This window comes from Saimiri boliviensis, chromosome 8 (assembly GCF_048565385.1).
Source record: "Saimiri boliviensis isolate mSaiBol1 chromosome 8, mSaiBol1.pri, whole genome shotgun sequence".
Taxonomy (NCBI): domain Eukaryota; kingdom Metazoa; phylum Chordata; class Mammalia; order Primates; family Cebidae; genus Saimiri; species Saimiri boliviensis.
In genome coordinates this window covers 106,447,862-106,469,385 of record NC_133456.1, presented here as the reverse complement: position 1 = coordinate 106,469,385, position 21,524 = coordinate 106,447,862, and the positions used below count along the sequence as shown (strand labels likewise).

Here is a 21,524-nt window from a genome sequence, read left to right as displayed (position 1 = left end):
AAGGTGGAGTTTTATAGATTTTAACCCTAGAGGAAATTCCTAGGTGTCTAGGTGGTGGGTCTTTTTTTTTTTTTTTTTTTTTTTTGAAACAGTTTCGCTCTGTCTCCCAGGCTGGACATGATCTCGGCTCACTGCAACCTCCAGCTCCTGGGTTCAAGTGATTCTTCTGCCTCAGCCTCCGTGTAGCTGAGATTACAGGTGCCCACCACCACGCTCAGCTAGTGGTGGGTCTTTAAATGCAAGTCTGACAACTGCATTTCAGACTGCCACCAGGAAAACAATGACAAAGACTGTTTTATTTTGTGTGTGTGTGTGTGTGTGTGTGTGTGTGTGTGTGTGTGTTTTGAAACAGTATCTGCTCTTTCATTCAGATTGGAGTGCAGTGGTGTGATCATGGCTCACTGCAGCCTCCGCCTCCTGGGCTTAAGTGATCCTCCCACCTCAGCCTCTCTCAAGTATCGAGGACTACAGGCATGAGCTACTGAGGCCAGCTATTAAAAAAAAATTAGACACAGGGTCTCAAATCCTGAGCTCAAGTGAACCTCCCGCTTTGGCCTCCCAAAGTGCTGGGATTACAGGTGTGAGTCACCATGCTCGGCCTGACAGTCTTAATAACAACTTTGAAACAGATAATGGCTGAGAATGAATTCAAATGACCACAAAGACAGTTTTCCTTTTCTTCAGAGTTTATTTTGAATTTTCATTTTTGGATAACCAAGCAGCTCTTTAAGAAGAATGCACAGAAGAGTCATTCTGGCACTTTTGGATAGTACATAAGATTTTTTTAAATTTTTTTTTTAATAGTCACATTCAGCCCACTTGCTCAATCCAGACTCCCACGTTGGGTGAGCAAGATCAGCCCATAGGATTCCAGAGTTAATACGTAACCGTATATACAAACAGCCATAAAACCACAACGGTGCCACAGGGATGAAGCAGTGAAGGGCGTCTCCGAAGTGCCCTCTAGTCTATCTCCGCTAAACAGAACCCACGTTACCCATGATAACTAGAGAGCACACTGTGTTGAAATGAGGATGCTGACCCCAAATGGCACTTGGCAGCATGCAGTTTAAAGAAAAAGGGACATCCTTTAATAACTTTATAAAATACAGGCAGTTCCGTTAAAGGGGTTAAGAAAACCAACAACAACAAAAAGCGAGGGACTGTCTGTCGTCACTGTAAAAAAGGCACTTGGAGTTAATGGGACCGGGATTGGAGGGCTCTTAGCTGATACAAATTTCAGTATGATTTCATTAAAAGGCTTGGATGTTAAGAGAGGACACTCACCAGTTCCTGAAGGGAGACACTGAAATGAACCGCGGAGAGGCGGAACAGATGAACACAAAGGAATCACATCTTTACAACCAAACTGCATTTAAGCGACAACAAAAAAAGGCAAACCCCCGAACGCAACCTAACCAAAGCAGAGTCGAAGCAAAATCAGACAACGAAGCAGCGGTGCATAGCTTTCCTTTGAGAGAACGCATACCTTGAGACGCTGCGTGCCAACCTAAGTTCGCAATGACAGCTTCACAGTAGGATAACTGGGATAAAAACGGATTCAAGCGATGCAAAAAGAGTTTTCATCTGTTCCCAGAATTGGAGGGAGAACTGAGGTGATCGTGAGAGTGTAGTGACCTCACCTGCGGCTTCTCAATGTCCCCGGTGATGGATACGTCAAGTCCCCCGAAGGACATTCGGACACAATGTTTAGCCACCTCCCGGCAGGGGCGACATCCGCCAAAGTCATCCTTTATTCCGAGCAATAACTTTAATTTCTTTCTAACATTTACATAGCAAACAGTAATGCAGTCAACGTCCACGTCCGTCCCACGGCGGGGCTGCCGTTCCATCTCCTCCACGAACAGGTACGCGCTTCCATGAGAAAGGATATTTGGCAATTTTATTTTCCAGTCAGGAGGCTCTGCGATAGCTCATTTGATGTTAAACGCCATCAGGGGCCTCTCCTCCCGTTTCTGCCAGGGGCTTTTCTTGTCTTCTCCTTGGTCATCATCGTCATCGTCTTCCTCTTCCTCGTGGGCAGATCTTCTCTGGTGGGGGCTGGCTGCTGGCTCCGGGGGGGCGTCCGCAGTCCGTCTGGTCGTCTCCTCCTGCAGGCTGGGCAGCTGGCCGCCGCTTCTCCGACTCGACCCCTCCAACAAGCATCGCAGGGCACTGTCCTCAGGGGTACAGACCGTGGTCCCACACTCGCTGCCACTCTGCTCCACGTCTTCCAGGTACACGAGCTGCGTGTAGGCCGTGCTGTCTGGGGCCCGCGGCTCCTTCTGCTGGTGCTCCTGGACGGGCGGGTAGTTCTGCTGCAGAGACAAAGCGTCTCCCCTTCCCTTCCGGGATGATTTTGGTTCATTCATATCTACGCCAGAGTCCAAGCTGGCGTCATTACTTCCGTTCCTTCCAGCTCTTTGGAGATCAATGTACGAATGTCTAACGTGAGCGTTGGACCTGCCATCCAAGGAGACGAACCACGCCCGGGGGTGCGGAAGCGGCTTCCCACCCCCAAGCTCCATCAGCGCCTTTTCCGTCAGGAGCTGCACCTCACTGTTCATCTGAGCCAAAGCCGCATCGTTCAGGGAAGCTGGGATGGAGAGAGACTCTGACATGGAGGCGTTCTGAGGGCTCCACTCGCGGGTCCCAGCGTCCTGGAGGTGCTGCTGAGAGATGGCCTGGGAAGACAGGGGCTGGGGCTGGATCTGCGAGGACGGGTGTGGGAAGATCCCGGCGTGGGGGTTGGACAGCTCGGCCTGGAGTCTTTCTATTTCAAGCTGCTGATCAGCCGGGACGACCAGAGGCTGGCTGACATAGGAGTGGTCCCCAGGGAGTTTCATATAATGAGCCGGGATGACCAAGGCGGGCAGCACTTTCCTGTAGACGCTGTCATTGACCTGGTCGACAGAACTGCAGCAGATCAACTGGCCAGGCCGTGGGAAGGACGTGGGTCTCTCGAGGTGATCTACGGATCGCGACATCATACATTCAGTGGGTCTGCGGTCCAGCAGTTGTTCTTTCTCAGGAGATGAAGGTGCGGGATACAGATGTTCCTGAATGGTGAGTTTGCTTCCCGTGGAGGCCGGACCGTCTCTGTCCTGCTTTTCAAACAAAGGCTGTGAGAGTACGGTGTTGTAACTAGCCCTGTAGTCATTGTTGCCCGGGGACTCGTAGCCTTCTCTTTCTATAGATTTTCTTGACTTTAAGGGAAAAACCTCCACTGACTTACGGTAGTCTTTCCCCAGCGTCCCGCTTGGTGTGAGGTTATCAAAGGAGATCTGGCTTTTATCTTCTTCCTTGCAAGAGAGGAGCTCCTCCCGGGAGCTAAATTCCTGGGAGGTGCTGTAGGAGAGCTTCAGCATGGGGGTGTGCAGGTCCCCCTCACCGCCTGGAGACAGCATTTCCAAATGGACCCCACTCACCAGCTCCTTCGTGCCTGGGGCCTCGGGGCGGCTGTGGCTGGTGACGGACAGCGGGCCAGGGAATTCCGATGCTCGGCGCGAAAACAGCAAGTTGATGTGTGACATGGACGTGGACTGGTCTCTTTTGGAACTCTCCAGTGCTGCAGGGAGCTGCAGTTTTCTGTGGTGCTGACGAGGTTTCAAGCACTTCCTCCTGTGACCAGAGACACAATGCAAACCCAGAGATTAGTGATTCTCACAATGGAAAAGTTTCAAGTTTCAGGTAAAATCCTAATCCTCAATTTCCACAGGGAGAAGCAAGACAAAACAAGTCATCAGCAGCCAGAAGCCTTCTCACCCCACACCCTATTCTTTTTTTCTTTTTGAGACAGTCTTTTGCTCTGTCGCCCAGGTTGGAGTGCAGTGGTATGATCAGAGCTCACTGTATCCTCAACCTCTTGGTCTCAAGTGATCCTCCCACCTCAGCCTCCCGAGCAGCTGGGACCACAGGCACATGCCATCATGCCCAGCTAATTTTTGATTTTTTAGTTTTTGTAGAGATAGGGTCTCCCTGTGTTGCCAGGTCGATCTTAAACTCCTGGCCTCAAGCGATCCTCCCCTGCTTGGCCTCCCAAAGTGCTAGGCCACCATGCCTGGCCCTTATCCTTATTTTAACCCAGAGTAGGATAATCCAGAGATTCCATCTTTTACTGTCTAGTGAGCCCTTTGCCTAAATGAATTAAATGTATGACATACATTTTCTATGACTTATAAAAGTCACCAACTTATTAAGAGTGTCAAGTGTGACTAAAATACTTTGCATTTTAAAAAATACAAATTTCCTCTATAATGCCTTAAACCAAGTTACTTATTTCAAAGGAGTTACCCAATACATATTCTTACAAACTCAACAAACAGGGCGTCCAAATAAGAAGAGTTCGTTTTTGTTTTTGTTTTTTTTTTAAGACAGAGTCTCACTCTGTTGCTGAGGCTGGAGTACAGTGGTGCAATCTCGGCTCACTGCAACCTCTGCCTCCTGGGGTTCAAGCAATTCTCCTGCCTCAGCCTCCCGAGTAGCTGGGATTATAGGCATGTGTCATCATGCATGCCCAGCTAATTTTTGTGTTTTTGGTAGAAATGGGGTTTCACCATATTGGCCAGGCTGGTCTTGAACTTCTGACCTCAAGTGATCCGACCGCCTTACCCTCCTAAAGTGCTGGGATTACAGGCGTGAGCCACTGTGTCTGGCCCAAATAAGAAGAGTTCTGCTTTGTTCTTGAGAATATCATCTCTTAACCGGCGTTTAGGAATATGCTAAATCATATGATTATTGTTAAACTCTTTTTCATAATTCCCCTTCTAAGCAATGTTATCCATGCAGCATGCTCTACGCATTCTATTTGTTAAGTTGCAACTTAGATCACAAATGTGACTTCTTAGATACTTTTTCATGGAAGAAAAAGTACTTCAATTTAGAAAAATTAAAAGAAACCCACCTCCATATCAATGCTTCTAAGCATCAACTGCCCAGGAAATTCTAAATTAAAAAAGATATTGCCAAAACAGTAACACTTTACCTGCAATAATATAAAAGGAGACACAGCAAAACCAAAAGTATGAAAGCCATTCCTCCTAAAATGGCCAAAAGAAACACCGTGTGATACGTGGTGATGTCCTGTGTTACAACCGGACCTGGAAGGTCAGAAAATGGCATTTAGAGTTTTGAACACCTGTAACTCAGAAATGGGATCATTCATTGAGAACAGTGTCCTGGGTTCACTCTTCTTGGCTGGGGCATAGAGTAGTGGCCAGAGGAAAACACCCTCGGATCAACGCATTTGGGGTTCCAGCAGCATTGCATTAACAATTAGCATGACTAGTATGGAAGCTCCCATGGCCAGGAGCACTTTGAATACTCAAAAACAAGATGTGATTATGTGAAGGGCCCCTCCTAAGCTGAGAGGCGCGCCTCACTTAGCAGTATCTGTCGCATTTGAAATACATGATTTTTTTTTTTTTTTTTTTTTTGAGACGGAGTTTCGCTCTTGTTACCCAGGCTGGAGTGCAATGGTGCGATCTTGGCTCACCGCAACCTCCGCCTCCTGGGTTCAGGCAATTCTCCTGTCTCAGCCTCCTGAGTAGCTGGGACTATAGGCATGCGCCACCATGCCCAGCTAATTTTTTGTATTTTTAGTAGAGACGGCGTTTTACCATGTTGACCAGGATGGTCTGGATCTCTTGACCTCGTGATCCACCTGCCTTGGCCTCCCAAAATGCTGGGATTACAGGCGTGAGCCACCATGCCCGGTCAAACAGTGCAATTCCTTATAAAATTCAAAGCTATACTTCAATTCCTTCTTAAACAGGTAATTAAGGAACATAACCAAAATTATTTTCTTGTTGCTGGTGAGTTCATGAAAGCCCAATATTAGTGTAATTTATTTTAATAAAGGTGGGTTGTGAGATGACTGACATATGTGTCCCACATTGAATACCCTCAGAGGCTGTGCTGGGTATGCTTTGTGTTATTTTTGAGATGGGGTCTCACTCTGTCACCCAGACTGGAGTGTAGTGACATGATCATAACTCACTGCAACCTCGAACTCCTGGGCTCAAGGGATTCTCCTGCCTCAGCCTCTCAAGTAGCTGGGATTACTGGTGAATGCTACCATCCCTAGCTAATTAAAACCAATTTTTTTTTTTTTTTTTTTTTAAGAGATGAAGTCTTGCTGTGTTGCCCAGGCTGGTCTTGAGCTTCTGGGCTCAAGAGATCCTCCTACCTTGCCTCCCAAAGTTCGGGGATTACAGATATGAGCTACCATGCCCTGGCCTGTGTATGCTTTTCATAGCTTTGAGTCTCTTCCTTCACTGGTAGGAAGCTCTCAGGGGGACCTACAACTGGCAGTTCCTTCATCCTGCCTTACAAAAGCATATACTGGCCAGGCCCGGTGGCTCATGTCTATAATCCCAGCATTTTGGGAGGCCGAGGCAGGTGGATAACCTGAGGTCAGAAGTTTGAGACTAGCCTGACCAACATGGTGAAAACTCCATCTCTACTAAAATACAAAAATTAGCCAGGTGGTGGTAGGCACCTGTAATCTCAGCTACTCCGGAAGCTGAGGCAGGAGAATTGCTTAAACCCAGGAGGCGGAGGTTGCAAAGAGCCGAGATCGCGCCATTGCACTCCAGCCTGGGCAACAAGAGCAAACCTCCGTCTCTAAAAAACAAGTAACAACAACAACAACACTAAAACACACAAAGAAAGCAAAGGCATATACTAATCTATGGCATGATGGGAAAACTGATAGCCGAGACCGTTTGAAATACATTTAAAATTAAAGTTCACTTTAAAATGGGCTTTGTGGCATTTATTTTGGTACTGAAGTTTCTTTTCCTTCATTTATTCCTCTTCAGTCATAATCTATGTATTTCAGATTCAGAGAATGGGCATTTCTGTATGTGGTTCAAGCTTATGCCACTATAAAAACCATACCAGCAAGGGAAATACATTACTTTTAAAACAGATGTGAAGTGTAAATGTTCTTAGCATGGGGATATAAAGTCAACGTGACACATTTTTCGACACCTGTTTAGCAAAGACCTCCATCAAGTCGGTTAATTTGTGAGTCTAAGTGCTAATTCCAGTGATAATTCCATTACTCAAGTATCTGAACTTTCATTTTAGAACTGCCTTCTTGGTTCATTTGCAAGAGACACCTTTTAATCAAGGCACATTTTGACCTAGCGCAGTCACCTAGTTTATTCACCAGTCTTGAATGTGCATGACTTTTAGATGTGTTTAAAAGAAAATGTCATAAAGATTTGCAAACAGGGAAGAAATTTACTAATGAAGGCGGAAGGCGGTCCAAGTAATATAGGTTCTAAAGTCAGCTTGAGCAACACAACCATTGCTCGAAATAATTTTCTTGAGATGACAAAAAAAAAAAAAAAAAAAAAAACCACAAACAATTCTAGAATACTTATGAGGGCAATATAGGTTAAAAAATAAACCATTAGTCACATTCTGAAGATACGCCTTAAGGCACATATCCTAGACGAAAGGGGAAGATTCTCTTAGATAGAAAGCAACTGGTTTGCATTTAAGCCGTTTTGGAAATGCCCCACCAACCTTTTGGCCCCAGTAGTGACTTCCTGTTAGCATCTCTGTGGAGTGCGTTTCCCTAAATGTGCGCCTACACCAGGCCACAGCTGTTTCAGGAATTAGGGAGGAGGTCTTGCTGGTGTCTGTGGGCTTTTGATGAAGAATTCCCTATGCAGCTGTCTGAACAAAACAGGCCCACGAGACTATTTTCTATGCATGATTCTTACCCTAGATGAAAGATATCCAACCAGAAGTCCCCCACTCCTGTGAAATACCTTCTTGACAATATTTCATCTTCAGACTTTTAACCATTTTTTAATAAGATGTGATCTCTTACTAACTGTTGTCAACTGTTGAAGTTGTTTTCAGAAGCATACTTAGCTCGAACCCTCAAAGACCAAAGCAACTGATCCGCATCATTGCAAGTGTTGGCTCCGTGTTACCTGGGATGGGAGGGGACATGGCGGCCACCCAGTACCCCAGCTGGGGGGCAATGTACGTCCACGTCAGCTGGCTGCCTTCCTGGTGCACAAGACCCAGACCGCTCTTTAGCCACGTTCCTGTGGAGTTGAGAAAGAGATATTAGCTACAAGCACACCAAGCTCCTTGGTAAGGCTTAAGCATATTGTAAAAGTCATCTTAAATGTCGTGTTTATGACCTTTAAGATAACTAAGATGGCCAAAGTGTCCTCTCGGGATCCCAGGCAGCTTTCTGGAGAAGGTCTTCAACTTCCCTTCAGGGAGAGATGAGCAACTTTGCTATTCCTTTGCCTTCTCAATTCAATGACTTTCAGCCACTTTATCAAACACCCCTCCTTCCAAACACAGATGCTTTTAGCAGAAGTCTTTGGAAGCTCAGGAGCAGAATAAAGGCCGCACGATGGGGGCTGGGGAGAGTGAAAAGAGGGGGAAATCTGGTTCTGTTCATCCTCTTTGTCCTGGAGCAAATTTCCTATCCAGAACTGCAGACTGGCTATATCAGAATTACCTAGGGTTGTTTGGAAAAAATGGATCCCTTGATCCCATCTTTGCAAATTCTGACCCAGTAACCCTGGCTTCAGTGAGCATTTTTAAAAAGCTTCCAGTTTGTTCCAACGTGGGGAAACACCACATAAGTCAAAGTCTCTGCTGTATCTTCCAGTTCTTTATTTAGCTAGCATTTGAGGGTAAGGAGCACGCGCTATGCACCAGCTACGTGCAGCATACGTGTCTTATTGTATGCTGTCTATAATTCTCACCACAACACTGAAGACTGGTAAGCTGACTTTTCCAAGGCCTCTTGGTGGCAGAGGGCAGAGTGGGAACAGAACCTGGGGCTGCCTGACCTCAGGGCTGTGCTATTTCTTCTGCTCTATCGTGCTGCATTTCCTAGAAATTTGATTCCCAGCATTTGATTACATTTTTACTTTGTGAAGTTTCTAGGAGCAGACTCATTGAAGAGGATGAACTTGCCCAAGGTTGTTGGGCTATTTCCCAGCCCAAAATGGGTGCCTTCTACTGGGCTCACTTGCAGAGAGCCTTGCTCTGAGGCCTGCAATGGCAGCTGTGGGCAGAAGGCAAGGGAGAGGCTGGGCGAGCCTCTACACGGCCCAGGCGCACCCACCCCGACCTACCAGCAAGGAATGTGGTGGCATACACAGGGCTTCTGTGCAGCTCACTTCCTCCTATAATCATCCCCATCTGCAATGGCCACTTGGGCAACGCTGTGGCACGAAGGCCTAAACAGACCAGCTGTGCACCAAAGGCAGGCATGTGTCATTTAACAGGGATGCATTCTGAAAATTCATTGTTCCTCGCTGTGCCAGCATCACAGAGCGTCCTTATGCAAACCGAGATGGTACCGCCTCCTGCACACCTGAGCTACATGGTCTAGCCCATTGCCCCTAGGCTGCAAACCCGTGCACTGAACACCGTAGGCAACCGTAACACAATGGGAAGTATCTGTGTGTCTACACATAGAAAAGGTACCGTACAAATACAGAATTATAGTCTTATGGGATCACCACTGTATATGTAGTTCGTCGTTGGGCCAATCACCATCCTGTGACTCATGACTGTATTCCACCCCAATGCTTGCCTTTCTTAGCTATGCACCTCATGCAGAGGTGGCAGTAGTGGATTTCTTTTCCCCCTGAAGAAAGAAACAACACGTGGGCTGCTTTGAGGCCTTATCAGTTGCCATAGCAACATTCAAATGCAGTGGGTGGAAAGATACCCTTGGTGATGTCTCCCCTGGCAGCCACTCCTCTGCTCACATGCCAGCTGCACACAGGGGACAGGTGGGAGAGGTCGGGCACCAGTGAGGGCTTGGCATCCCTGCCTTCCCATGCCACAGGATGGATCACTGCACCAGCGGCGGGTTTGGGCTTCAGAAAGAGCAAAACGTAAGCAAGGTTTTGCAAACGGGTATGAGGGCAGGGATGCCCGGTTGTGGTCCATTGCCCAAAGCACACCCTCTAGAGATCACCTTCTCCTACAGGGCTACTGTACTAAGGGAGCAACGACGTAAGACGTTTGACACATTGAGGAAAAGGGGCCGGGCATGGTGGCTCCTGTCTGTAATCCCAGCACTTTGGGAGGCCAAGACAGGAGGATCACTTGAAGTCAGGAGTTTGAGACCAGCCTGGACAACAGAGTGAGACCCCATCTCTACAAAAAACAATTTTAAAAAGTAAGAAAAAGGGTTTTTCTGATGGTGATAAAGTTTCCCCGAAGGCAGAGAATGTTTGCGACTGCTTTGAGTCCCGCTCTGGGCTCAGTGCTTGTTCAGCTCGTGACTTACACGTCGGATCCCCTCCCCAAAGCTGGCCTATAGTGATGCTCTCAGCCTCTCCGCATCAGCAAGGAAATGGCTGTGCATTCTTTGGTTTGCTGTTTTCCCCACATTAGATTCTTGAGTCACTGCTTGTCAGAGCAGATTCTGGGTTAGGCTAAACGGGACCCAGAGGTGAGAGCTGGAAGCTGAGTTTAAGTCCTGCTCATTCACGAGTGCACACCTGTCTTTCTCCTGCCTTTCTCCCCAACTTGCCTTTCCCTTCTATAACACACGATAGTCAATTGAAACAGACTTTATAAAATACCTCCACACTGGCTGGGTGCAGTGGCTCACACCTGTAATCCCAGCACTTTGGGAGGCTGAGGACAGTGGATCATTTGCAGTCAGGAGTTTGAGACCAGACTGAGCAACACGGTAAAACCCTACCTCTACTAAAAATAAAAAAATTAGCTGGGTGTGGTGGTGGGTGCCTGTAATCCCAGCAACGATGGGAGGCTGAGGCAGGAGAATTACTTGAAACTGGGAGGCAGAGGTTGAAGCAAGCCAAGATTGTGCCACTGCATACCAAAATGCAGTGACAAAGCAAGACTCCAGCTCAAAAAACAAAAACAAAAAGAACCCTCCACGTTACATTTGGGACAAGCCTTGTGGGTGACCACATATACAGACCCCATCTGCCTAATGAGTACCCGAGTTCACTCTGGAAGCCCCACAGTCCAGCAGAGGTGCTGGGGAAGGCCAGAAAGGCTACTGACTGAAGACACAGCTGCCTGGAGAGTCAGCGAGGGAACGGCTCCACCTGGGGCGGGTGTAGAAGGCGTGGGATGAGTAGTTCTGATGAACAGGCAGGGGTTGTCAGTGATGGGGAGGGATGGAGCAGGGTGAGTGCCAGGAGAAAGAGGAGAACAGTCTGCCCAGGGATCAGTGTGCACAAAGGCCTGGCGTGGTGGGCATGGATGACATTTGGGGATTGGAGCCCGGAGGCCCCGGATGAACAGGACGGAGCAGCAGCGTCTGGGCTGGAAAGGAGCTTGGCATCCATCTGCAATGGGCTTCACTCCCCCTTTGCTGCAGGAGGCCATGCGGGACCTGGAAACAGAGGCACACGTGGTCGGAACTTCTCCCGTCTCCTTCCTCTCTTCTACCCCGATATGGTTTGGCTGTGTCCCCACCCAGGTCTCATCTTGAATTGTAGCTCCCACAATTCCCGCCTGTGGTGGGAGGGACCCGGGGGGAGATAACTGAGTCATGGGGGCAGGTCTTTCCCATGCTGTTCTTGTGATAGTGAATAAGTCTCAAGAGATTTGATAGTTTTATAAGGGGGTTTCTCCTTACAAGTTTTCTTTCTTGCCTGTCACCATGTAAGACGCGCCTTTTGCCTTCTGCCACGATTGTGAGGCCTCCCCAGCCATGGGGAACTGAGTCTGTTAAGCCTCTTTTTTTTTAATGCATTTCCCAGTCTCAGGTATGTCTTTATCGGCAGCATGAAAAAGGGCTAACACAATCCCCAACCCCCCATTTAGCCTTCCAAGCAGTCTTCGAAATGCACATTTCTACCCAAGTCTGTGACTTTTGTTAGCAAATGTAGCTCCAAGCTCATATAGTTTTTCTCTCTTCCAAAAATCTACCCAGTCTTGCAAGATTCCAATCAAGCCTGTTGTTCTTCCAGAGGCCTTTCTAGACCACATGGTCTTCTGTGTCCCGGCACATCTTGGGCAAGTGTTACTGTATCATCCATCCGCCAAAAACACAGGGTGCCTTTGGTGGCTAGCCAGTGATCCTAGGTCTTATCTTTCTTAGACTTTAAGTGCCGTGGGTGTGGCCTGTGTCTTGTGTCCCTTTTGTCTTCTTCTCAGCACCTAGAGATATGCAGAGAGTAGGAACTCCAGAGAACTTCAGAACGAATGGAAGCTACAGGTGCAATCAAAAAATAATAACCAGTAACCTGTGAAAGGCTGGGTGCGGTCGGCAGGGAAGGATATCTCCATGGCAGTGTGACCAGGCTTGGGATGCTGCCCTTTCAAACTAAAGGGAACAGAACCAGCTGTGGAAGAGCCTACCGTGGCTAGAGTGCGATGCTGTCTGGGGATTCAGCAATCGTGCTGTTACTGGCAAAAGCATTTTCAGCCTCCTGTGTTTTGTGGAAGGAAGTAAGCTACAGGGAGTACGGGAATTAGTGAATTGTGTACTAGAAACACATGCTTCTCATGGCGGGAACCCTGATGCCACTGTGGGATGCCCAGTTTCCCTACTGGAGCAGTGGGCACCAGAGCTGGCATTCTTTACTGGTGATATCAGATGGCAGAGCACATAGACCTCTGCAAAGTCTCTTCTGTTGAATATGAGATCACTGGGTGCCACCACCAGGAAAAGTGTCCTTTCATCACGGGGTGGGAGCCTCAGGCACTGCTGAGATAGAGCAAGGGAGGAACCAGGTCGCTCCTACTGCACTGGCCAAAGAAAGCTCCACTGCAAAGCCCCTCAAGTTGGCCCACCTGCCCCTGGGTGTGGAGGCCTCGGGATGCTCCTGGGTGAGGACATCTGCCCAGAGGGCTGTCCTGCTTGAGCCTCTCCTCGGGGTCTGACAGACAGCAGGTCCTAATGTCGTGACAGCAGCCCAGCTGGCCTATCTTCTCAAGCCCACCTCTCCCTGAGCTTCTCTTTCTGCCCTTCCCAGCCTTTTCCAGGGCTTATCACTGCCCCTCAGTGTCCTGTGCACAAGCAGGCAGCTGAGGCAGCTGCTGGGACTTGCAATTCAAGGCAAGATCATGTGGTGAAGGCAAGCAGGACTCTACAGCCTCCTCCTGCCCTGCCCCAGAAACCCGGGCTTCTTCCTGCAGAAGCCGCACTGCAGCAGCTGTGCCGACCTGGTTGTGCAGCAGCCATTTTAGGAGCTGGCTAGACAATGATATGTGCCTCTCTGGTCCAACCAATGCCTAAGGCTGGGCCTACTACCACGACTGCAAGTGTTGGAAGGTTGCAGGGTGATCTCTCTGACAGCATCAAGGAATGAAATTCAGCATTACTGAAATTTCTAGATCATTGATTGTGAAATAGTTTTTAAAGCATTTGAACTCTCTCTTTAATGGATTCTTAGGTGGAAACTAATATATGAAACAGATAAAAGGTAAGCTTCTCTGCATGAGGGTAAAGAGACGTCTTCCCACCATCCCCACCATAGCAATCCTCTGGACACCTCCTGAACCGTCTGGAAGCTGCTCTTCTATATAACCTGACTGTTTGCCAAAACTTGAAAAGGCCATTTATTACAATTCTAAAAAGCATCATTTCCTCCTGCCCTGTGAATGTGAATATAATTTTGACTTTTCTTGATCCTTCGGGGTCTTAATTACGATCCACTAGAATGCTAGGTTCTGGCATATGAATGTCCTTAAGAATACAGAGGTGGGGATCAGAAGTTGTTCGCTCCTGTGCTGACTGCTTCCACCTACCCTCATGTTTATTTCCCTTGTCCTTCTTCCTTATAACTTATCAGTGTTCTGTTATCAACTCTGTTTCCCAACCACCAACCACCCCCCAGCTTCCCACCTGGAGCTGTATGCTATTGGGAAACACACGCCTTGTTACAATTGTGTTTGAAGTAACATACACAGGCAGTGTGAGGGACAGGAGGATAAAATCAGATATGGAACAGTTATATACATATACGTATTTTTTGAGACAGTCTCACTCTGTCGCCCAGGCTGGAGTGCAGTGGCACAATCTCAGCTCACTGCAACCTCTGCCTCCTGGGTTTCAAGCAATTCTCCCGCTTCACCCTCCCAAGGAGCTGGGATTACAGACACCTGCCACCATGCCTGGTTAATTCTTTGTATTTTTAGCAGAGATGGAGATTTACCAGTTTGGCCAGGCTGTTCTTGAATTTTTTTATCTTAAGTTATTCACCTGCCTCGGCCTCCCAAAGTGTAGGAATTAAAGGTGTGGGCCAGTGTACCTGGCTGGAATGGTGATATTTGAAATCCAAGTTCAGTATTGTTTTCTTCCACACTACACTCTCAGATCAGTTTTTGTTTGAATTGTCATTCTCTCTCTCTCTCTCTTTTGAGATAGGGTCTTGCTCTGTCACCCAGCTGGAGTGCAGTGGTGTAATCATGACTCATTGCAGCCTCAACCTCCTGTGCTCAAGGGATCCTCCCATCTCAGCCTCCCAAGTAGCTGGGACTACAGGCATGTGCTACCATGCCCAGCTCATATATATATATATATATATATATATTTTATTCTGAAATTCATTTTATTAAAAATGAAAATTTAATCTTAAATTGCATTTAGAGGAAAATGGGCTTTTTGTTTTGTTTTTAATTATCTCTAGGCAGGCAGTCTTTTAATCTTCTGAGCAAGGAGATTTTTTTTTCTTTTTCTTTTTAATTTGTTTATGTATTTTTTGAGATAAGGTCTTGCCCTGTCACCGAGGCTGGTGTTCAGTGGAGCAACTGTGGCTCACTGCAGCCTTGACCTCCTAGGCTCAAGTGACCCTCCACCTCAGCCCCACAAGTAACTGGGATTCAAAAATATGGAACGCTTCACGAATTTGTGTGTTATCCTTGTGCAGGGGCCATGCTAATCTTCTCTGTATCGTTCCAATTTTAGTATATGTGCTGCCGAAGTGAGCATACTTTTATATTTTTTATAAAGACAGAGTCTCAATATGTTGTCCAGGGTGGTCTTGAACTTCTGGATCCAAGGGGTCCTCCTGCCTCGGCCTCCCAAAGCACTGGGATTATAGGCATCAGTCACCATGCCCAGCCTTGAATTATCATTCTTCAGTGTTATACCTTACACAATGGAAAGACTCAGATATTTTCAAGAATAAACAACTTCTTGAAATATCTTACTAATTTTTCAAAAATGAGTAACGCTTTCAGCTGGCAAGGTTGATTGTGTATAAAAAGGCATGCATTCTTAATTTGGAAGCTACATTTAACTACAGTGATTACTAAACACAACAGATGACAGGCAGGGAGGGCTGTGTCCTGCGAGGTCTGATGGGGTCTCCCAGCAATCACCAAGGGTGCTGCTTCCCTGCTTGGTTACCAACCAGTAATGAAATCAACTTTTGTTTGCAAAGTATAAAGAAAAGTGAGTTCAAAAATTTAACAAATGGCCGTCAAAAAGAGAAAAGAACTCTGAAATATGAAAAAGGGCCCAAAACACAGTGTCTAATTTGAATTTGACCTAAGGAGATCAGAGTTACCTGGACTTTCTATGAGGTTGAGGCTGGCACATTTATTCTGCATAGGAACTCTCCTGTAGTAGCCAGTTACCTTCTCACCATTGGGTAAGAAGCAGACAGACCTGATATTACAAGCACTGTTGATTTTGAAAAGAAAACCATACCTGAAACTCACATGTCAATAGAGCATACACTGGAGCTGACACCCGCTAGCCAAAGCACAAAAACAAAGTGGGAGTATTTTTTTTTTTTTTTTTTTTAAAGAGACTGGGTATTGCTCTGTCATCCAGGCTGGACTGCAGTGTTGCTATCTTAGCTCACTACAACCTCTGGTTCCTGGGCTCAAGCCATCCTCCCACTTCAGCCTCCCGAGGAGCTAGGACTACAGGTATGCACCACCACATCTGGCTAATTTTTGTATTTTCAGTAGAGACAGTCTCTGCTAAATGTTTCACCATGCTGCTCAGGCTAGTTGCAAACTCCTGGGCTCAAGTAATCCTCCTGCCTCTTCCTTCTCCCAAGGTGCTGGGGTTGCAGGTGTGCACCCGGCACAGTCCGAGCGACTGTTCTTACACTGAGATTTGTTAGCATGTCAGACCTCAGAATAGTGGGCAGATAAACACCCAGCAGTATAAAGGGTCAATGGCCCACACAGACGACTTCCTGGATTGACTAGATCTTAAATGTGAATTCCAAGCCTGCCACTTCTAGCCGTGTGCGCCAAAGACATGCTAAGGAGGACACAGAAGAGGAGGTGAATGTCCCTGTGGCATAGTTGAACCACTGGTGCTATCCTAGAGCCACCTGCCTCATGTTTCTTTGTCATGAAAACAATAAATGGCCTTGTCATTTAAATGCTTGTAGCTGGGTATTCTACCACTTGCAGCTAATATATTCTAATGAACATATTTTTCCAGAAGGAGGCTGGAGTGAATTCTACTAGGTCTATAAGCTGGGACTCAGGAAGAAATTCCACAGCCACTCAGAAATCCCAACGCCAAAAGTTCTATTAATAAAGACGTGATCGTCCACGCTGTGTAGCCATTTCTATTCCTACAGCTACATTCGCACTGTGAAAGCTTTGGGAACATTTAGGAGGGGGGTAAGGTCACCTGTGCTGGTGCAGGCTTCATCTCGGATGGGGGAGCTGCTGTTGTTTCACTTCTCAGCGGTGGGCTCTGCCTAATCACTACCTCTCTTGTGCCATCATGGCTCCGGCTGAACAATTAGCATGGAGTGAGCATTAGCTTGTTTGATGAATAATCTTCTTAAGAGGTATGCACCTCTCAGATCCATGGCAAACACGTACCATCATCATCACCACCACCATCAGCATCGTCACCACCACCATCACCACCATCACCACCATCACCAAAGGTCTTTCCAGATCCCTGAACATGCTAGATTTCTCTAGAAAACAGATGACTTGCTTACTTGGGCTTTCATCTGCATTAAGCAATAATCTCTGTAAGTTTCTACCAACTGTACATATAAAATTATCAATACCTAAGTCTATGTTGTTGTGTGCTTTAACAAAATCAGCACAGAATCACATTAAAATCAAATAAAAAGCTATCAGCCCTTAAACCACATTCAGTATGTCAGAAACTGTGACAATTTCTACGCTGATGACATTGTGGGGTAGTCCTCTTTTTTCCATATTGAAGTCTATGGCTTTGAGTAGCTAGGTTTCCTTCTTTGGAATTATTTTTTTTATGAAATATGTCAGGAGTAAACATTCCTTGTTAATTACATAGCAAAGTATTTGCCCGGTGGTCAATTATCTAATCATTCTTGTTGAAAGCAATCAAACTGAAGAGCAAAATTTATGTGCAGATGGTTGGATTCTCATAGCTGTGGGCAAGTACATTTCAGGACTGGTTTAAACAAGAATAAAATTAAGGGCAACTCATTGTAACAAATGACCTTCTGTTGGAAGCATGAAATCAGGGATGTTTTGAATATTAGAAATTAAAACCATGGCTGCAGTCAGCTGCAACATATTCCCTGGGTATTTTTAGGGTAGTTCTGGAGGAAGAGATTCTTAAATCTAAGCAACTGATATTTTTTTTCTTTAAGCCTTAGCTGAGCTATCATAAGACTTACTGAAACAAGTTTTAGGAAAGAAGTGGTTATGGGAAACCATAAAGATCCTGGCAGACTTATAGAAAGCGTATTCCTTAAATAGATAGCCAGAGGTATTAGGATATATAATAGCATTAATAAAATTTAATGAGAGAATTCTGAATTTACAATAAATATATAAACATTTCCAGAAAGTAGGTCAGAATAAAAGCTAATTAGCTCCATCTGGGGAAAAATTTTGTTCATTACCCACCGAGGCCAATACCCTTATTGCAATTACATGTCAGAAGGGACAGGGTGGGGAGCACACAAGGATTGTGGGTGGCACAACCATTAGTCCCCAAGCATTGGAAATATTCTCAAAATGGAAGACAGCATAACAGATAATTTATAGAGAATAACCGGGCATTCTCATAAGAGAGAAATTACAAGTCAGATGCTTACTAAAGAGCTTCTTGACACAAAGATCTTGCTAAGTGCAGGTTCTGGTCCAGAGGTCCGGAGGAAAGCCAAGAAGGCAGTTCCTATTTTATTTTTTGAGGCAGGGTCTCTCTGTCACCCAGGCTGGAGTGCAGTGGTGCAATCACAGCACTGCACCTTTGACCTCCTGGGCTCAAGTGATCTTCCCACCTTAGCCTCCCGAGTAGTTGAACCACAGACATGCCACCATGCCTGGCTAAATTTGTTTTTTATAGAGATGGGGTCTTGCTATGTTACCTGAGCAGGTCTCAAACTCCTGAGTTCAAGCGATCTTCTCGCCTTGGCCTCCCACAATGTTGGGACTACAGGTGTGAGCCACTGTGCACAGCCCCAAGAATGCAGTTCTCACGAGCTCGGGGCGATGCGGGTGCTGCTCATCTGCAGATCTCACTCCGAGTAGCAACACCTCTCTAAATTATTTGCCTTTTTATGGGTGTGGCAACTCTTGTCAGACAGAATTGCCACACCTGCAAATGCCCTTATGCCATTTCCCACCATGTGGCTGTAGCGCGTTCACTAGGTGGCCAGTGCTTGAAGCAACTTCAGAAATATTTCTGATATATTCAAGAAGGAATCTGGTCACTTCTCAGACTACAGGCTAGGGCTCAGCGCACTCAAACGCCTACAGATGGCTGGGTGTGGTGGTTCATGCCGGCCATCTCAGCACTTTGGGAAGCTAAGGTGGAAGGATCTCTTATGCCTAGGAGTTTAAGATCAGCCCTGGTAACACAGCAAGACCACATCTCTACAAAAAATAAAAAATAAAAAAATTAGTCTACGGCCGTATCACCCAGAATGTGCCCGATCTCATCTGATCTTGGAAGCTAAGCAGGGTCAGGTCTGGTTAGTGCTTGGATGGGAGACCGCCTGGGAATACCAGGTGCTGTAGGCTAAAATAAAAAAATTAGCTGGGCTGTGGTGGCGGGTGCCTGTAGTCCCAGCTACTTAGAAGGCTGAGGCAGGAGGGTCGCTTGAGCCCAGGGGCTCAAGGCTGCTGTGAGCCATGGCCAAGCCACTGCACTCTAGCCTGGGTGACCAAAGTAAGACCCTGTCAAAACAACAACAACAAAAATTTCAAATGCCTACAGATGCCATTATTGCATCCTTGCTTAGAGGGACATGTTACTTAGTGACCTAGCTGGTTCCAAGTTTGAGACCTCTGCAATGACCATGTTCCCTGCCCAGGACATCCTACCCCAAAGATAAGCCCACGCCAGGATTCTTGGTGTTAGGATCTCAGCTCAAATGTCCCTTCTCCAAAGGCTCTGACCAGCTAATGACTCTCCGCCATCACTCTGCTTAAGTGTTTCTCCACCATCTGAAAGAAACTGGCTCACTGTCTGTTTCCTTCTTCTAGAACAACAGCTTCATAATTACAGGGCCCTGCCCCGGCTTGTTTTGCCATTGTTTTATCCCAAGAGCCTACAACAGAGTAATGTCTGGCACAAAGAAGATGTTCAATAAATCTTTGCTGACTGAAGGATTGTTTGATTTTTATTTTTCCCTAAGCGAAGCCAGGAATAGAATCCCATGGGAAATCTTTCCATTTTTTAAAGTGAGCAGTACATTCAAACACAACAAACATCCCCAGACCAACTGTATGGAGCAAACAAAACACATCCGGGAATGGGTGGTTGTTCTGAATTCCCAAATCAGCCCGTTATTCCATTCAGCCACAATAAGTCTTGGCATTGAAGCAGGAATCCACAAAAATCCGATAAACTGGAAAAGAAGGTAGATTTGGAGTCTGAAGAAATCATGTTTTATATCTCCCCCTTCCTTAGGATGTCCCAGGAATATGGGAAACACTCAATTCTACTGAGCGAAAGGTCCTTTCTGATAAAGACCAGAGCCCCCTACCTCCAGGGTTGCATTGAGAATAATGGTGTAAAATGCTGGTTTATAGGAATACCTGTTTTCCTAATGGATAAGCTCAGCTAAGAATGAATAGATAAAAGCACTTCTTTTCTTTTTTTCTAAAGGATCTAAGTTGTGATCTTATTTTTCTTCCCCTTCCATTCAGGAAAACTTCAAACTGCATACTAGAAACGGCTGGCCTGCCAGACACAACTACATGTACATGGCGTACTGCAGAGGCAAGCCAGATGCTTCTGTGGAAGCTTCTAGTAAAGCACATTCTGCACCTGCCTGGTGTATTCAGGGTGTGTTTGTGCATGTGTGTGCATACAAATAATTTTAAAAGGGTGATTCAAAGGAAGGGGCAAGAAGAACCATGAGATTAAAAATGTGATACATGGCTGGCTGTGTGCCTGGTGCTTTCGGTAATTGATCACCCTTAGGTTTTAGGCAACCTTGAGGGGAGATTTTACAGATCTCAGACTTGAGCTCAGAAGCATTAGGTCCAGAGACATTAGAAATTTGCTCAAGGACAGGCTCTCTCCTGATATTTACAGAACTTGAGACGTTTCAGACCTGATGAATGCACAAAACTACATTCAAAAGGAAAAAAAACCCAAAGTGTTGCTCTTCTTTTAAAAAAGCATGTGTTAAGTGAGTGCTAACATGTAAGAGATTATAGCTCATACAAAAGTATAAAACCAAACTTACAAAAGAAACAAGAAACAAAGCTACAGTTTCCAAATAAATTTCAAATTAAAAACATCAACTTAATGGTGTTCCTGATTACCTACTGTTACCCGCTGAGGGTACCTGTCTAGGTTTCCAGCGTTTTGAACAAAGAATTGGACAAAACGCACAAGGAAGGCAGCCAAAGCAGAGGTTTAATTTAAAGGCGAGTACACTCCACCGAGTGGGAGTGGGCTGCTGCAAGAGGCTCAGGAGCGTTGGTTACAGAATTTTCTGAGGTTTAAATACCCTCTAGCAGTTTCCTACTGGTTCACTCTAGTAGCCCATGACCAGTCTAACTGGTTGCGGGAGGAGACATCAGAGGTCCTTTCATTTTCTAACAGCCAGGCAGCAACTGCCATGTAGAAAAAGGAGGGGTTAAAAAGTAGCCTCTGGGCCATAAGAAGAAGCTCATGCTTGTAACCCCGGCACTTTGGGAGGCTGAGGTGAGCAGATCATGAGGTCAGGAGCTCAAGACTGGCCTGGCCAACATGGTGAAACCCTGTCTCTACTGAAAATACAAAAATTAGCCAGGCGTGGTGGTGGGTGCCCATAATATCAGCTACTTGGGAGGCTGAGGCAAGAGAATCACTTGAACCTAGGAGGCAGAGGTTGCAGTGAGCAGAGACTGTACCACTGCATTCCAGTCTGGGTGACAGATCAAGACTCAAAAAAAAAAAAAAAAAAAAAAAAAAAAAAAGGAGCCTCTGGGCCAGGCGTGGTGGCTCACATGTGTAATATCAGCATTTTGGGAGGCCCATGTGGGCCAATCCCCTGAGGTCAGATGTTTCAGAAGAGCCTGGCCAACATGGTGAAACCAGTCTACTAAAAAATCAGCTGGTGCGATGGTGGATGCCTATAATTCCAGCTACTTAGGAGGCTGAGGCAGGAGAA

The 21,524-nt window shown here is 46.3% G+C and overlaps 1 protein-coding gene, 1 non-coding gene and 1 pseudogene across 3 annotated transcripts in view; 1 reads left to right on the top strand and 2 right to left on the bottom strand.

Moving 5' to 3' along the window:
• Positions 1 to 668: 668 nt before the first annotated feature.
• Positions 669 to 21,524, bottom strand: part of FAM171A1 (family with sequence similarity 171 member A1) — a 150,598-nt gene continuing 129,742 nt past the window's right edge. For both annotated transcript variants that reach the window (XM_039478731.2, XM_074404989.1), the window contains exons 6-8: positions 7,953 to 8,069; positions 4,985 to 5,099; positions 669 to 3,621 (exon numbers count right to left, since the gene is read on the bottom strand). In XM_039478731.2, the coding sequence (XP_039334665.1) occupies positions 1,935 to 3,621; positions 4,985 to 5,099; positions 7,953 to 8,069 (1,919 nt within the window). In that variant the 3' untranslated portion in view covers positions 669 to 1,934. The remainder of the gene's footprint in view (positions 3,622 to 4,984; positions 5,100 to 7,952; positions 8,070 to 21,524) is intronic.
• Positions 14,814 to 14,920, bottom strand: LOC120367702 (U6 spliceosomal RNA). The gene has a single exon (XR_005582020.1). It is a non-coding gene; the product is annotated as a U6 spliceosomal RNA (small nuclear RNA).
• LOC120367683 (5S ribosomal RNA) lies at positions 18,818 to 18,936 on the top strand (annotated as a pseudogene).